Below are 18064 nucleotides of genomic sequence, written 5' to 3' on the forward strand. Positions count from 1 at the left end.
TGAAACTTTCTTTTCGGACGGCCTCTCCCCATCCAATCTTACTTGAGAGAAACGTGTTTCCCAGATTGAAACGACGTGCGTGAAGTACAACCAAATGATAAGCTCCGGTTCGAAGGACCAATGTTTCGTAGCTCTAATAATTATGACTCTTCACGCGCATATCTTAATGGATATCTATTTGGCTGATACAAAGCACAAAGACAACTTCAGTATACATATAATAATGCAATCAAATGAAAGCAGGACATACCCCATACAAAGCACAAAGACAACAAGTTTGATCACTGACGTTCAGCCATAAGTAAAATCAGCTGATACGTCTGTCTTTGTGTCTGAATCAGGTGGTATAGGAATTTTGGGTTAAGCAATCATTGAGGGTTAAGCAACAACAAAAAATGTCTGTGCCGTCACTCCAGCCTCCTATTCATATATCGGGAAACTGTGTTTGGCTTTTGTCTGAAATTTAGAGGGCTAGGAACAAAGCGAAATGTGGGAAGAAAGTAATTACTGGAAAAGCCTTAGACTCATTGTCAATTTTTGGACAAGTGACGAGGAAACCTAAAAGCTAACCATATAAAGCGGGAAAAATTCTAAGGAACCGCCTTAAGTCACTTGTCAAAAAGTCGGCAATGAGCTTAAGGCGGTTATTCATTTTTTCGCGCCATGAAAATTCCAGACAGCCTGTCTGGTTTTGTTCATATTTTTTGAGGGGATGATGGGGAAACATGACCACGAGCTTATTGGGCCTATTCCTATTTTTTCTTTCTTCCCAGTTCCCACCATTCGCTTTGTTCATTGCCTCCCGAATTTGTGTCTAAAGCCAAACAGTTTACCGATCTATGGATAGGTAGCCCAAAACAAAAAAATCGCTGTTCGGTTTTTTTTTGCAGGATACTTTACTTGTACAGTCGAGTCCATTGACATGCGCGGGGGGTCCCTTACCCTACGCGGGAAAAAATTTAGGGTTGCATTGAGTGTACGTGGCGCGAAAGGTATTTTCCTACCGTTCTTGGGTTGGGTAAGAAAATAGAAACCAAAGAACGGTAGGAAAATACAAAATACCTTTATATAAGATATGAGGGGACTTTTTTAAAAATATATATTTCTTTTAGCGAATTACTGTCAATCACATTAACAGTTGTAGCACATTTTTTATTTACGAACAAAGTAGCGTGTTTCCTAATAATATATAAACTCAAAAATCAAATGAATGAAAAGACGTCCTTTCAAATACTTCCAGTAGATATCTATAAGACAACAGTACATAGACTTCTTATAAGCGCAGTGCAAAATAATATAAAACCGAAAATATTTTATGCCGTGTGTACATGTTTATAAACATAACTTATTTCTATGTGTAAGATATCTCGAAATAGGGTAGAGTTGGGCTACTGGCTCAATTTTTTTTTCTTAGCTCCCTTTTCCTTTTTTCCAACATATTTAGATCCACAAAATCATAAAAAGGAGGATAACTCCTGCTTTAAATTTAAATTTTTTCAATCTGATCTAACTAAATTAAGACTAGGTTATTGCCGTTTATAAAAAAAAGGGAGCAAACCAACCCCCCCCCCCCCAGATACGGGGTCTGTTGCTCAAACCAACGGAGTTTCTTTTCCCTTGTATCCCCTATGAGAAAACCATTTTACATTTTAACAGGCTAAGACAGCTAAGATAATCGATGAAAAAATGTAATGGATTTAAACTTTCTCAACATTGTAGTTGTTGAAGAATTTATTAACATTGTGCGTATTGAAACTATAGTGGTCCTGCTCAATGAAGTTGCTTGAAGTTGACGGCTGGAAAGTCGTCCATGTCTTTTCATGAAAACATGATGCCAATCCAAACTGATCATTTTCTTGATTTTCCAAGATTCTGTATTTAGATGATCAGCGCCCATGTTTACCTATTTCTAAACAGCGCTTCTCTGAGAGTGGGGTTTAGTGTGGGTAACATTTTTTGCTGTGTAATGAGAGTTAAAAGAAGAAGAAAGCCAGGCTCTCCACTCTCCCCTATACTTACCATGAATTAAGCATTATTAAAGATAAATAAGTAAAGTTTATTTAAATACGTAAATTCCAATAAGCCCCCCCCCAAAAAAAACATAATGATTAACTAGGTTACCACCACTGTGTAGACACAGTGTCTACAAAATTTTCTAGATAGCTGTAGTCTATATATTTTTCTAGACATTATTTAGGGTACAGTACAATTTGAAGGAGCTAGAAATTTGAATTCACATAGTGCTTGTAATGCTCAACAACCTGCTTATCGTGTAAAGTAATCTTTAAGTACTTAACAGGGGCAAATTAAGTATTCTATTGCTGCTGTGCATGGTTGGGCAGTGGGAACTATTGACGGGTATGGGAAAAACGTCTGTGGGTCGTGTCTGGATTCGTATAGTCATACCATAATTGTTTAACGAGAGAATAAATTGCAATTAAAATCTTTTTCATTTATAAGCAAATAGTTTTATTCTTAAAATCATTACCGAATCATAAAAATTAGTAGGTTAATGAAAAAATGAACAAACATGTAAACGAAATTTAAAAAAAAAATTTTAATACAACATCGTTGGTGCACAACATCAATTGCTTATTAATGTCATGAAGTCATGAATTTCTCACACTAGCAATTAGTTATTTTTTTAAAGAAAACAGTGCTTATCTGAAGTTTTTGTGTATGAAGGTTTAGAAATACTGTGTTGAATCTGATTCACACTTCCCTGCTTCTGCCATCCACCATTTTTTTATATCGGGGTAAACTTGTCTTGGAAGACTGCTGTCATGAATCATGCGACATAATTCGCACCATCCAAACATGTCCGGAACTGAAACATAGTAATCTTTTTTCCATGAAAAGTAACTGGCATAAAGTGAATCCGATTTATCTAGTAGCATAAGATATTCAGCTAATTGTTTTGGAGAGGCAAAGTCCCGAGCGTTTATGTAAGAGTTAGGTGGGGCATATTTACTGTAATCTGCACCTCCAAGAAAAATAGGTATGGCTTCATACAAATAAGGCCGGATGAACTTTTCTGTTACGTAGTCAGGACACCAAGAGTTTTCAAATGCCAAGTAGAATTTGTATTGAGTACGCAACATCTCATCACAGTGAGACGGACATTTTTCTGTGCAGTTGCCATAAACGTCTATAGGAACATATTGACTAAGTTTATGAACATATTCCTCTCGTCGAATTGGCGTGGAACAGTGACCCACAAACCATGTTATCATTTTTGTTTTACCTCTGATAACTTTTTCAAAATCTTCTTCAACATAAACTTCTTCAAAGCCTTAGCATGATCTTCTTTGTAGACGGGATCCTTCTCGAACTTCTAGAATAAGCTATTGGCTCTAAATACGGTCAGTTGGCGGTTGACGGGTAGGCCAGTTGAGGCGAATTTTCATGGCAACGCCACTTCGTAACCTACTTCCAGTTGTCGCGTTCCTCAGGTGAAAATGTCGATGGCTGCTAGATCTTCTGGGGTCATCCGATCCTTCTTGTATTCTGTCCCAAACGATTCCGTGTCAGCAAATTTACGAATGGCCGTATCTAAATCAGTTATGTTACGGGATGAAATCACGTTGATCCGGGCGGATTGCTTCGGATCGGCTTCTCCCAGTACTCCTCTTACAATCCATCCTAATTTGGATTTAAACGCGTAGGGTTCATTGTCTGCTCCACTGCGAACGTCCAAAGGAATGACTAGATGCCTGTGGTCAAGTCCCAGTAGAATGTCAATACGACCTCCACTCTCTTCCAAGGGTAGATCTTCTAAATGAGCCAAGTTGTGCTTCTTGTCAGCCCAGTTGGTCAATGGTTTCAGATCGCAGACGATGGGAAGGGATGCGACGTTCACACAAGCAGTTCCTCCATATGAAAGTTCAATATATAGAGGAATTTGTTCTGACTTACAATGACTTATCTCCGCACGGACCCCGGAAATCTCGAATAGGATTGGTTTGCCTTTGAATCCTAGTCGGCGTAAGAACCCTTCTCTCACCAGTGACGTGTCGCTGCCTTCATCATAAAATAAATTGGCTGTTTTCAATCTGCCCGATTGATCCCGATCGTTGACTCGAAGAACTCCAAAGACGACTCGATGATTTGAAGCAATTTGGGTGCAGGCAGTATTGCCCGTATACGTCTCCACAGAAGTCGGGTTGATCGGCTCTTCTTGATGAATGAGAGAATGATGTCTACGTTTACAGTTGTTAACACCACTTATCTTGGAACTGCGACAAACTTTCGCTGAATGGAAGGGACCAAGGCATCCGTAACATAGGTGGTGCAGTTTGACGAAATTAATTCTTTCTTTAATGGAGAGGGATTTGAAGGACTCACATACATCGATGCGATGACCTTGCTGACATTTGTAGCACTTGTAAGGAGGTCGGTTGGTGGCGACATGGTTCGTTTGAGCCATCTGCCTACCGGACTCTCGCTGTAGTTGTTGTTGTTGATCTGAAGCGACGTCGTATGGAGTCCTGTAGGCAGTTGCTATGAAACAGAGCCATTCACCAAACTGCTCCAAGGTTCTAGTTTCTTCTCTGGATCGCTTCGAATCGTTCCATGCGAGTCGGTCATGTACGGAGAGTTTGCTGCAAATCTTCTCTATGATATCCATTGAGTTGCTGCCACCAATTCTTCTTAAGTCGAACAGATGCGTTCTGATTCTCTCAGCATACCTTTTGGGTAGAGCTCCTCTTCCGGCTTCCAATTTCTCTACTGCTTGCATATGGGCAGCTCTCATGACGTCTCGTCTGCCACAATCTTGTTTGAGGTGATGTAAGACTTCCTTATAAGCGGGCTCTCCTCCTCCTAATCCGTAAACGAAATCTTGACAGTCCCCCTGAAGATTTCTTCTTAAAATGGCCAGCTTCTCTCCCGATGAGCAGTTCGAATCGTGCAAAAGTGATTTGAACAGGTGGATCCAGGCGATCCATTCAAGTGCTGAACCTTAGTATGGACCGAGATCAGTTTTGACAGTTGTTTTCCTTCCCGCATCTCTCGTGATTGCTCGCCCGCACGTCGGCCTGCCTTGTAGTCATCTATCCAGTCATCAGGGGCTGGTTCTACACATTGAACTTCAGAAAACTGACTTCCTTCTTCTTCAAACACCGACAGCTGGTAATCTGGGAATCTGGCATTATGAGAATGTTCACTGCTTACGTGAGTTGAAGGTGCTCGAGATGGAGTGACGACTTGCTGATGGATCTGGTTACTGATGACTGATGGAGCTTCTTACATTCTTTCTCTGAGATACTCATCCACTATCTCTTTTGTGTCGGCGAGACTCTTGACGTAGTTGAGCTGCCTCTGGAACTGTTTCTCGTAGTCGTCGTTTAGGGCGTTGGAGGCCTTCATAACCGACGATGCTTGATCTAAAAGTGTTGTGACATCTGTTCTCGACCCTCGTTGCTGGACGGTCTCATTGATGACTTTGAAGAAGGTATTTAGCTGCGTTCTCATTTTTGTCATTGATTTCTACTTCTGCTTTAGTTCGATTACAGTTGCGTCAGGTTCAGTAGGGTTGGACTGGTGATGAAGTAGGTGGTGAAGGTGAAACTTTCTTTTCGGACGGCCTCTCCCCATCCAATCTTACTTGAGAGAAACGTGTTTCCCAGATTGAAACGACGTGCGTGAAGTACAACCAAATGATAAGCTCCGGTTCGAAGGACCAATGTTTCGTAGCTCTAATAATTATGACTCTTCACGCGCATATCTTAATGGATATCTATTTGGCTGATACAAAGCACAAAGACAACTTCAGTATACATATAATAATGCAATCAAATGAAAGCAGGACATACCCCATACAAAGCACAAAGACAACAAGTTTGATCACTGACGTTCAGCCATAAGTAAAATCAGCTGATACGTCTGTCTTTGTGTCTGAATCAGGTGGTATAGGAATTTTGGGTTAAGCAATCATTGAGGGTTAAGCAACAACAAAAAATGTCTGTGCCGTCACTCCAGCCTCCTATTCATATATCGGGAAACTGTGTTTGGCTTTTGTCTGAAATTTAGAGGGCTAGGAACAAAGCGAAATGTGGGAAGAAAGTAATTACTGGAAAAGCCTTAGACTCATTGTCAATTTTTGGACAAGTGACGAGGAAACCTAAAAGCTAACCATATAAAGCGGGAAAAATTCTAAGGAACCGCCTTAAGTCACTTGTCAAAAAGTCGGCAATGAGCTTAAGGCGGTTATTCATTTTTTCGCGCCATGAAAATTCCAGACAGCCTGTCTGGTTTTGTTCATATTTTTTGAGGGGATGATGGGGAAACATGACCACGAGCTTATTGGGCCTATTCCTATTTTTTCTTTCTTCCCAGTTCCCACCATTCGCTTTGTTCATTGCCTCCCGAATTTGTGTCTAAAGCCAAACAGTTTACCGATCTATGGATAGGTAGCCCAAAACAAAAAAATCGCTGTTCGGTTTTTTTTTGCAGGATACTTTACTTGTACAGTCGAGTCCATTGACATGCGCGGGGGGTCCCTTACCCTACGCGGGAAAAAATTTAGGGTTGCATTGAGTGTACGTGGCGCGAAAGGTATTTTCCTACCGTTCTTGGGTTGGGTAAGAAAATAGAAACCAAAGAACGGTAGGAAAATACAAAATACCTTTATATAAGATATGAGGGGACTTTTTTAAAAATATATATTTCTTTTAGCGAATTACTGTCAATCACATTAACAGTTGTAGCACATTTTTTATTTACGAACAAAGTAGCGTGTTTCCTAATAATATATAAACTCAAAAATCAAATGAATGAAAAGACGTCCTTTCAAATACTTCCAGTAGATATCTATAAGACAACAGTACATAGACTTCTTATAAGCGCAGTGCAAAATAATATAAAACCGAAAATATTTTATGCCGTGTGTACATGTTTATAAACATAACTTATTTCTATGTGTAAGATATCTCGAAATAGGGTAGAGTTGGGCTACTGGCTCAATTTTTTTTTCTTAGCTCCCTTTTCCTTTTTTCCAACATATTTAGATCCACAAAATCATAAAAAGGAGGATAACTCCTGCTTTAAATTTAAATTTTTTCAATCTGATCTAACTAAATTAAGACTAGGTTATTGCCGTTTATAAAAAAAAGGGAGCAAACCAACCCCCCCCCCCAGATACGGGGTCTGTTGCTCAAACCAACGGAGTTTCTTTTCCCTTGTATCCCCTATGAGAAAACCATTTTACATTTTAACAGGCTAAGACAGCTAAGATAATCGATGAAAAAATCTAATGGATTTAAACTTTCTCAACATTGTAGTTGTTGAAGAATTTATTAACATTGTGCGTATTGAAACTATAGTGGTCCTGCTCAATGAAGTTGCTTGAAGTTGACGGCTGGAAAGTCGTCCATGTCTTTTCATGAAAACATGATGCCAATCCAAACTGATCATTTTCTTGATTTTCCAAGATTCTGTATTTAGATGATCAGCGCCCATGTTTACCTATTTCTAAACAGCGCTTCTCTGAGAGTGGGGTTTAGTGTGGGTAACATTTTTTGCTGTGTAATGAGAGTTAAAAGAAGAAGAAAGCCAGGCTCTCCACTCTCCCCTATACTTACCATGAATTAAGCATTATTAAAGATAAATAAGTAAAGTTTATTTAAATACGTAAATTCCAATAAGCCCCCCCCCCAAAAAAACATAATGATTAACTAGGTTACCACCACTGTGTAGACACAGTGTCTACAAAATTTTCTAGATAGCTGTAGTCTATAGATTTTTCTAGACATTATTTAGGGTACAGTACAATTTGAAGGAGCTAGAAATTTGAATTCACATAGTGCTTGTAATGCTCAACAACCTGCTTATCGTGTAAAGTAATCTTTAAGTACTTAACAGGGGCAAATTAAGTATTCTATTGCTGCTGTGCATGGTTGGGCAGTGGGAACTATTGACGGGTATGGGAAAAACGTCTGTGGGTCGTGTCTGGATTCGTATAGTCATACCATAATTGTTTAACGAGAGAATAAATTGCAATTAAAATCTTTTTCATTTATAAGCAAATAGTTTTATTCTTAAAATCATTACCGAATCATAAAAATTAGTAGGTTAATGAAAAAATGAACAAACATGTAAACGAAATTAAAAAAAAAAATTTTAATACAACATCGTTGGTGCACAACATCAATTGCTTATTAATGTCATGAAGTCATGAATTTCTCACACTAGCAATTAGTTATTTTTTTAAAGAAAACAGTGCTTATCTGAAGTTTTTGTGTATGAAGGTTTAGAAATACTGTGTTGAATCTGATTCACACTTCCCTGCTTCTGCCATCCACCATTTTTTTATATCGGGGTAAACTTGTCTTGGAAGACTGCTGTCATGAATCATGCGACATAATTCGCACCATCCAAACATGTCCGGAACTGAAACATAGTAATCTTTTTTCCATGAAAAGTAACTGGCATAAAGTGAATCCGATTTATCTAGTAGCATAAGATATTCAGCTAATTGTTTTGGAGAGGCAAAGTCCCGAGCGTTTATGTAAGAGTTAGGTGGGGCATATTTACTGTAATCTGCACCTCCAAGAAAAATAGGTATGGCTTCATACAAATAAGGCCGGATGAACTTTTCTGTTACGTAGTCAGGACACCAAGAGTTTTCAAATGCCAAGTAGAATTTGTATTGAGTACGCAACATCTCATCACAGTGAGACGGACATTTTTCTGTGCAGTTGCCATAAACGTCTATAGGAACATATTGACTAAGTTTATGAACATATTCCTCTCGTCGAATTGGCGTGGAACAGTGACCCCCAAACCATGTTATCATTTTTGTTTTACCTCTGATAACTTTTTCAAAATCAAGCGGTATAGTTATTTCTGTTCCTGACACATGAGCTTTAATATCTATTTGATTAACATATGACTTGTCATTGATATGTTTAACATAGTTATACCTTGCACCACGGGTATTGTTGTCAATAGAAGTTTTTGCAACGAGTGAACCATAATAGTCGCGAAGAAATATATCCGAGTCCCTCCGATAGGTCATTGTCCAATTGAAGTAACCATAACGGAATCGTGGATCATTCATTATGTGAGATGCCGTATTATCGGGTGACTCAAAATGATAGAATACATAACGCTGGTGCGATTGGCGATTTAATGGGAAATCTTCTAGGGTATCAAAGTGAAGCACAATTGCATCACTTTGATTGATCAGTGACATATCAGTTGTGAATACGCAGTTTCGGATTGGACATTGCGCCTTGACTAATGGTTCATCAGCCATTCTCAAGTTCCAAGCATTCCACATAAGAATAATCTTAAGTGAAGTATTTGAGAGAGTTGGTTCGTCTGCCGGTATCGTATATTGTTTCTCGAAATTTGATTTTAACGTGTTGTTATAAGTGTAAAAAGATGAAAATAAAATCTGGTTGTTATATCCATTGTAATGTTGTGGATCCTGTCAAAAATAAAAATAGTCTCAGAAAAGCGAGTTGTTATAAAGAATACACTTTAAAAAATGGTAACAAATTTCAGGAGGTTTGCCATGCAAAAGAAGAGTGAATCATCCCATTTATTAGAGTATATAAAAAGTGGGAATGTATAAATCGTATGTGGTACTATATAGGGGAAACTGGGGCAAGTAGAGGTTTGGGTCAGTTGGCATCCCCCGTTTTACATTATCTTGCGATAGAGAAATTACATTTTAAAAATTACCAGTTATGGTATGTGCATCCAACAAAAATATTAGATTACAAATCATTGTCGGAGATGTAAGGGGATAGATTTGTAAGAAATGAGAAAATCTAGCACCTAAGGTATCTCAACCTCTACCATAGGTTAATACCATCGGTATAGCATAGGTACAGCGGTCATAGCGGGTATTTGAGCTACAGGTATAGAAACTTGCATTTTATGACTGTACAAGGAGATGCGTATGAAAAATGGAAGAGACATGCCAATGACATTCTATCGCAAATGTAGGGCACCACGTTCGTACCACAGAAGAGGAGTATGGGGCATGAGTAAGTTGGAATCCACCTTTTTTCGACCTCTTGCGACTAAGAGATTGCATTTCAAAAATTACCTTTTATAGTCCTTACTAATGCGCATCTACTGAAATAGTCCAAGTAGTATGGAAACAACAAATAAAATAGTTTTTTACCATTAAATCGTGTCGTCAACTTTGTTTTCTTTTTTCTTTTGTGGAATTCCCTAGTTAACTTAAAATTTGTTAAAAATAAGTTTCTAAGGTTAGAGATAGGAGGGAAAATTTAGTTGATGACGCCTTCACCAGGTGTTTTTTTAGCCCATAAGAATAACATGGGTCGTTCTAACCTGTTTACATGAGCATGTTGCCCCCGCGACTCGACCAACCCCCTTCATTTCAAAGCTTTTTGGTTTAAAAAAAAATTGTCACAAACTAAAAATTCGCTTTTGATAGCTAGTTTTTTCCTCTTTTTTTAAGCCTAGCGGGGATAAAAAATATTGAGAAATAAAAAAGTGGGGGCTAAAAAACTAAAAAAGTGTCAACTAGTACAACTCTCCCCTATGCGAAACAACTATGGTTGACTAAACTCTAAATTTCTCGACCCATACTACGTATTATAGTTGGCGCTTACGAAGGCGCTTATTACCACCTTCGTATGGGAGTAAAACCAAATTTCGTATCCCTACATACAAAGCTACGCGTATGGGAGACCGGGGCTAATTAGCCTAGGGGTAGGTTGCTTTATTCTGATTTATTTTAATAAAATTAAAATTGAGCTAATTTCAGGATAGCCATATTGTGTAATTTTTTTAATAAGCTTGTTTTAACCTACGTACTGATTGTCTGCTGTAAAAACAATGATTCAAATGGGGGATAACTGATTTTTGAATAAATTAACTTTTTTCAACGCTTATAACTTTTCTCATTTTTTATGATCTTTTTCAGACAGAAAGCTTATTATCTTGGCTAAACTTTGTGTATTTTGTTTTTTTATTTAAAGGCTTATAACAATTTTTTTAAGAAAAACGAAGCCGAATACCTAACATGGGTTCGTTCGGCCAATAGAGAAGTTGGACTGCGTTGCGCATTCTCCGCAAATGCGAAAATCTCTTTTGTGTCCAATCTGGTGTAATTTGCCTAAAGCGTCTTATGGGAAAACAAACCTTTTCACTTATAAAGATTGTTTTCTTCTCTATGACTCTGATTCCTCCCCCCTTTTCTTCCTAACAGTGAATACTTTATTCATTTCTTTATTACCTAATTGTTATTTATATCCCCGATTCAATCTGGTTAATTTTTAATTATTTTTTGTTTGTGACTGTTTTTTTTGTTGTCTCCTGTAGCAGAAGAATTTCGTTCATAGCATGGGTGATTCTGTCTAGAAATGTCTGGTACCGTCTAGAAACGGCTGCTGTTTACTAGAAGATTATTTTAATCTATCGTTATTTATAAATTAAATTTATTTATATGTGAAATTTGATGTAGTGGTTTATCGGCTGTCTAATCTTTCTAAAGTATTGACGTTCGAGTCTCGACTCATACAATCTTTAGTACCCTCTTAGTGTCATTCACCAAAACACTACTAGAAAAGGGATCTTGGTAGCACCTTAGTATGCCTCACAAAAATTGAGTGTAATACTTTTACTTGAAATAACATCTATAGATGTTATTCAAATGCTTTTCATTTGTCTTGACTCACAGCGTATGCAAAAATGACCGCACGTCAAATATCAAGCCTAACAAAATTTTTGTTCTGCTATTGACCGCAGTGGTGCACATTGGCGAAAACTGTGAACCACTTTTAGTTTATCTGCTACTTTTTGGTTGGAATAACATCTATACTAATCAACATTAAATCATGGCCTAGTTTATAAAACTGGTCATTTACTATGAAAAAAATTGTTTTAGAATTAATCTCCCATCTTTAGCTTAAAAATTTCCAGCGAAATTTAAGTCATATTTTTTTATTTATCCCAGAATTTAGATATATCAAAGCCAAACGTTGGCATTTTTGGAAGTGTTTTAAAGCATTTAATTTAAATTCCATAAATACCTTACGTGGATAGGCCGACCCACGAAAAAACCTATTTATTGGAATAAATTGTTGTTGCCCAATGTTATGGCAACAATAATGGAAGAAAAAAATCCAGGAAACCAAAAGCACAAAAAAACCAATGCACAATGTCACTCGTGTCTTCATTGCCTTCGCGATTGTTCACAGTTTATGAAAACTACTTGAGTGAATTACGTCGTTTTTTATTAACACCTCAGTACGTATTCCCTGTAATATCTTATCCATACGCCGATCCTAATAGGTATTTCAACGTACTGGATACATGTCGTTACTTTTATGAAGACGGGTGTCCCTTATAGGCACAGTGGCAACAAGGTAGTTCCATGTTCAATAGTTTAGGGTATTGTGGGAGTACTTAATTTCAGTAGTTGAGATTTTATCACTGAAAACGGGCCGATTCTGAGTAGGGAAGAATGAGGCAGCTGGATTTTTTTTAATTTCAATTCTCATACTCTCATTTTTAACGCGTTAAGTTCTTCTGATAAATATGGCTACCCATTTGACTACACTAGCCGAGGGTGTACCCGGTGAAGTGTAGTTTCGTCGGGAATTGGACATGGTGTGCCTACACATCACTTATAAGTGTGTGTGGCATACTCGTCAAGTCTTTATGAAAATTTCCGTGCTTGTCCGCAGGCACTTTTTTATTATATAGAAAGTTAGTGGGCTTTGGCTTTTTGTAAATTAGTGGGCAACCCCCACTGATGACTAAACCAAAAAAGTCATGGACAGACAGAAGCAGACCAATCTTGGGTGAAAACTCCCAAGGGATTATGCGACGAGAGGATAAAACGCACCGGAAACAGAATTTTGCAATTTACAAAAAATGTTTGTCAAGTCTCAACTGAAAATGAAAAAAGCGCTTATGAGTAAAATATTTATGCTTTCCAGTCTTGTATATCAGTTTTAACCAATAACTAGTACAGGTGCATCCACTCATCGAACCGTCCGATTATTGAACCAACCCGGTCGGCATACTGAATCAACAAATTTAAATTTTTGCGGTGGGAATTCAGATCTTAACCACAAATAAGACAGAAAGGTTCGTCAGTTGGGACTCTCGGTTAAAGTCTTAGACGCAGGGTGGTTAATAGAGAAATGTTGGGACTCATTAAAAGAATACGAGTTAATGGCCTGTTTAATTCACACTCGTTGCTCAAGAGGGGCACTGGTGCGACGGACTATCTTTAAGTACTTAACAGGGGCAAATTAAGTATTCTATTGCTGCTGTGCATGGTTGGGCAGTGGGAACTATTGACGGGTATGGGAAAAACGTCTGTGGGTCGTGTCTGGATTCGTATAGTCATACCATAATTGTTTAACGAGAGAATAAATTGCAATTAAAATCTTTTTCATTTATAAGCAAATAGTTTTATTCTTAAAATCATTACCGAATCATAAAAATTAGTAGGTTAATGAAAAAATGAACAAACATGTAAACGAAATTTTAAAAAAAAATTTTAATACAACATCGTTGGTGCACAACATCAATTGCTTATTAATGTCATGAAGTCATGAATTTCTCACACTAGCAATTAGTTATTTTTTTAAAGAAAACAGTGCTTATCTGAAGTTTTTGTGTATGAAGGTTTAGAAATACTGTGTTGAATCTGATTCACACTTCCCTGCTTCTGACATCCACCATTTTTTTATATCGGGGTAAACTTGTCTTGGAAGACTGCTGTCATGAATCATGCGACATAATTCGCACCATCCAAACATGTCCGGAACTGAAACATAGTAATCTTTTTTCCATGAAAAGTAACTGGCATAAAGTGAATCCGATTTATCTAGTAGCATAAGATATTCAGCTAATTGTTTTGGAGAGGCAAAGTCCCGAGCGTTTATGTAAGAGTTAGGTGGGGCATATTTACTGTAATCTGCACCTCCAAGAAAAATAGGTATGGCTTCATACAAATAAGGCCGGATGAACTTTTCTGTTACGTAGTCAGGACACCAAGAGTTTTCAAATGCCAAGTAGAATTTGTATTGAGTACGCAACATCTCATCACAGTGAGACGGACATTTTTCTGTGCAGTTGCCATAAACGTCTATAGGAACATATTGACTAAGTTTATGAACATATTCCTCTCGTCGAATTGGCGTGGAACAGTGACCCACAAACCATGTTATCATTTTTGTTTTACCTCTGATAACTTTTTCAAAATCAAGCGGTATAGTTATTTCTGTTCCTGACACATGAGCTTTAATATCTATTTGATTAACATATGACTTGTCATTGATATGTTTAACATAGTTATACCTTGCACCACGGGTATTGTTGTCAATAGAAGTTTTTGCAACGAGTGAACCATAATAGTCGCGAAGAAATATATCCGAGTCCCTCCGATAGGTCATTGTCCAATTGAAGTAACCATAACGGAATCGTGGATCATTCATTATGTGAGATGCCGTATTATCGGGTGACTCAAAATGATAGAATACATAACGCTGGTGCGATTGGCGATTTAATGGGAAATCTTCTAGGGTATCAAAGTGAAGCACAATTGCATCACTTTGATTGATCAGTGACATATCAGTTGTGAATACGCAGTTTCGGATTGGACATTGCGCCTTGACTAATGGTTCATCAGCCATTCTCAAGTTCCAAGCATTCCACATAAGAATAATCTTAAGTGAAGTATTTGAGAGAGTTGGTTCGTCTGCCGGTATCGTATATTGTTTCTCGAAATTTGATTTTAACGTGTTGTTATAAGTGTAAAAAGATGAAAATAAAATCTGGTTGTTATATCCATTGTAATGTTGTGGATCCTGTCAAAAATAAAAATAGTCTCAGAAAAGCGAGTTGTTATAAAGAATACACTTTAAAAAATGGTAACAAATTTCAGGAGGTTTGCCATGCAAAAGAAGAGTGAATCATCCCATTTATTAGAGTATATAAAAAGTGGGAATGTATAAATCGTATGTGGTACTATATAGGGGAAACTGGGGCAAGTAGAGGTTTGGGTCAGTTGGCATCCCCCGTTTTACATTATCTTGCGATAGAGAAATTACATTTTAAAAATTACCAGTTATGGTATGTGCATCCAACAAAAATATTAGATTACAAATCATTGTCGGAGATGTAAGGGGATAGATTTGTAAGAAATGAGAAAATCTAGCACCTAAGGTATCTCAACCTCTACCATAGGTTAATACCATCGGTATAGCATAGGTACAGCGGTCATAGCGGGTATTTGAGCTACAGGTATAGAAACTTGCATTTTATGACTGTACAAGGAGATGCGTATGAAAAATGGAAGAGACATGCCAATGACATTCTATCGCAAATGTAGGGCACCACGTTCGTACCACAGAAGAGGAGTATGGGGCATGAGTAAGTTGGAATCCACCTTTTTTCGACCTCTTGCGACTAAGAGATTGCATTTCAAAAATTACCTTTTATAGTCCTTACTAATGCGCATCTACTGAAATAGTCCAAGTAGTATGGAAACAACAAATAAAATAGTTTTTTACCATTAAATCGTGTCGTCAACTTTGTTTTCTTTTTTCTTTTGTGGAATTCCCTAGTTAACTTAAAATTTGTTAAAAATAAGTTTCTAAGGTTAGAGATAGGAGGGAAAATTTAGTTGATGACGCCTTCACCAGGTGTTTTTTTAGCCCATAAGAATAACATGGGTCGTTCTAACCTGTTTACATGAGCATGTTGCCCCCGCGACTCGACCAACCCCCTTCATTTCAAAGCTTTTTGGTTTAAAAAAAAATTGTCACAAACTAAAAATTCGCTTTTGATAGCTAGTTTTTTCCTCTTTTTTTAAGCCTAGCGGGGATAAAAAATATTGAGAAATAAAAAAGTGGGGGCTAAAAAACTAAAAAAGTGTCAACTAGTACAACTCTCCCCTATGCGAAACAACTATGGTTGACTAAACTCTAAATTTCTCGACCCATACTACGTATTATAGTTGGCGCTTACGAAGGCGCTTATTACCACCTTCGTATGGGAGTAAAACCAAATTTCGTATCCCTACATACAAAGCTACGCGTATGGGAGACCGGGGCTAATTAGCCTAGGGGTAGGTTGCTTTATTCTGATTTATTTTAATAAAATTAAAATTGAGCTAATTTCAGGATAGCCATATTGTGTAATTTTTTTAATAAGCTTGTTTTAACCTACGTACTGATTGTCTGCTGTAAAAACAATGATTCAAATGGGGGATAACTGATTTTTGAATAAATTAACTTTTTTCAACGCTTATAACTTTTCTCATTTTTTATGATCTTTTTCAGACAGAAAGCTTATTATCTTGGCTAAACTTTGTGTATTTTGTTTTTTTATTTAAAGGCTTATAACAATTTTTTTAAGAAAAACGAAGCCGAATACCTAACATGGGTTCGTTCGGCCAATAGAGAAGTTGGACTGCGTTGCGCATTCTCCGCAAATGCGAAAATCTCTTTTGTGTCCAATCTGGTGTAATTTGCCTAAAGCGTCTTATGGGAAAACAAACCTTTTCACTTATAAAGATTGTTTTCTTCTCTATGACTCTGATTCCTCCCCCCTTTTCTTCCTAACAGTGAATACTTTATTCATTTCTTTATTACCTAATTGTTATTTATATCCCCGATTCAATCTGGTTAATTTTTAATTATTTTTTGTTGTCTCCTGTAGCAGAAGAATTTCGTTCATAGCATGGGTGATTCTGTCTAGAAATGTCTGGTACCGTCTAGAAACGGCTGCTGTTTACTAGAAGATTATTTTAATCTATCGTTATTTATAAATTAAATTTATTTATATGTGAAATTTGATGTAGTGGTTTATCGGCTGTCTAATCTTTCTAAAGTATTGACGTTCGAGTCTCGACTCATACAATCTTTAGTACCCTCTTAGTGTCATTCACCAAAACACTACTAGAAAAGGGATCTTGGTAGCACCTTAGTATGCCTCACAAAAATTGAGTGTAATACTTTTACTTGAAATAACATCTATAGATGTTATTCAAATGCTTTTCATTTGTCTTGACTCACAGCGTATGCAAAAATGACCGCACGTCAAATATCAAGCCTAACAAAATTTTTGTTCTGCTATTGACCGCAGTGGTGCACATTGGCGAAAACTGTGAACCACTTTTAGTTTATCTGCTACTTTTTGGTTGGAATAACATCTATACTAATCAACATTAAATCATGGCCTAGTTTATAAAACTGGTCATTTACTATGAAAAAAATTGTTTTAGAATTAATCTCCCATCTTTAGCTTAAAAATTTCCAGCGAAATTTAAGTCATATTTTTTTATTTATCCCAGAATTTAGATATATCAAAGCCAAACGTTGGCATTTTTGGAAGTGTTTTAAAGCATTTAATTTAAATTCCATAAATACCTTACGTGGATAGGCCGACCCACGAAAAAACCTATTTATTGGAATAAATTGTTGTTGCCCAATGTTATGGCAACAATAATGGAAGAAAAAAATCCAGGAAACCAAAAGCACAAAAAAACCAATGCACAATGTCACTCGTGTCTTCATTGCCTTCGCGATTGTTCACAGTTTATGAAAACTACTTGAGTGAATTACGTCGTTTTTTATTAACACCTCAGTACGTATTCCCTGTAATATCTTATCCATACGCCGATCCTAATAGGTATTTCAACGTACTGGATACATGTTGTTACTTTTATGAAGACGGGTGTCCCTTATAGGCACAGTGGCAACAAGGTAGTTCCATGTTCAATAGTTTAGGGTATTGTGGGAGTACTTAATTTCAGTAGTTGAGATTTTATCACTGAAAACGGGCCGATTCTGAGTAGGGAAGAATGAGGCAGCTGGATTTTTTTTAATTTCAATTCTCATACTCTCATTTTTAACGCGTTAAGTTCTTCTGATAAATATGGCTACCCATTTGACTACACTAGCCGAGGGTGTACCCGGTGAAGTGTAGTTTCGTCGGGAATTGGACATGGTGTGCCTACACATCACTTATAAGTGTGTGTGGCATACTCGTCAAGTCTTTATGAAAATTTCCGTGCTTGTCCGCAGGCACTTTTTTATTATATAGAAAGTTAGTGGGCTTT

At 37.2% G+C, this 18064-nt stretch overlaps 4 protein-coding genes across 4 annotated transcripts; all 4 read right to left on the reverse strand.

Moving 5' to 3' along the window:
* Positions 1-2687: 2687 nt before the first annotated feature.
* LOC124200514 (alpha-(1,3)-fucosyltransferase C-like) lies at positions 2688-3233 on the reverse strand. The gene has a single exon (XM_046596784.1). The coding sequence runs from the start codon at positions 3231-3233 to the stop codon at positions 2688-2690; it is 546 nt and encodes a 181-aa protein (XP_046452740.1).
* Positions 3234-3448: 215 nt separating this feature from the next.
* On the reverse strand, positions 3449-5472 carry LOC124200515. The gene is made up of 3 exons (XM_046596785.1): positions 5249-5472; positions 5031-5143; positions 3449-4959 (listed from the first exon to the last, which is right to left on the reverse strand). The coding sequence occupies exons 1-3, from the start codon at positions 5470-5472 to the stop codon at positions 3449-3451; spliced, it is 1848 nt and encodes a 615-aa protein (XP_046452741.1).
* A 2776-nt stretch (positions 5473-8248) lies between these two features.
* On the reverse strand, positions 8249-12264 carry LOC124200516 (alpha-(1,3)-fucosyltransferase C-like). Its single transcript, XM_046596786.1, has 2 exons — positions 12015-12264; positions 8249-9430 (listed from the first exon to the last, which is right to left on the reverse strand). The coding sequence occupies exons 1-2, from the start codon at positions 12159-12161 to the stop codon at positions 8249-8251; spliced, it is 1329 nt and encodes a 442-aa protein (XP_046452742.1). The 5' UTR covers positions 12162-12264.
* Positions 12265-13518: 1254 nt separating this feature from the next.
* Positions 13519-17622, reverse strand: LOC124200044 (alpha-(1,3)-fucosyltransferase C-like). The gene is made up of 2 exons (XM_046596128.1): positions 17373-17622; positions 13519-14807 (listed from the first exon to the last, which is right to left on the reverse strand). Exons 1-2 carry the CDS (start codon positions 17517-17519, stop codon positions 13626-13628), a joined length of 1329 nt encoding a protein of 442 aa, XP_046452084.1. The 5' UTR covers positions 17520-17622; the 3' UTR covers positions 13519-13625.
* Positions 17623-18064: the final 442 nt, after the last annotated feature.

The sequence above is a fragment of the Daphnia pulex genome, chromosome 8, assembly GCF_021134715.1.
Source record: "Daphnia pulex isolate KAP4 chromosome 8, ASM2113471v1".
Classification (NCBI taxonomy): domain Eukaryota; kingdom Metazoa; phylum Arthropoda; class Branchiopoda; order Diplostraca; family Daphniidae; genus Daphnia; species Daphnia pulex.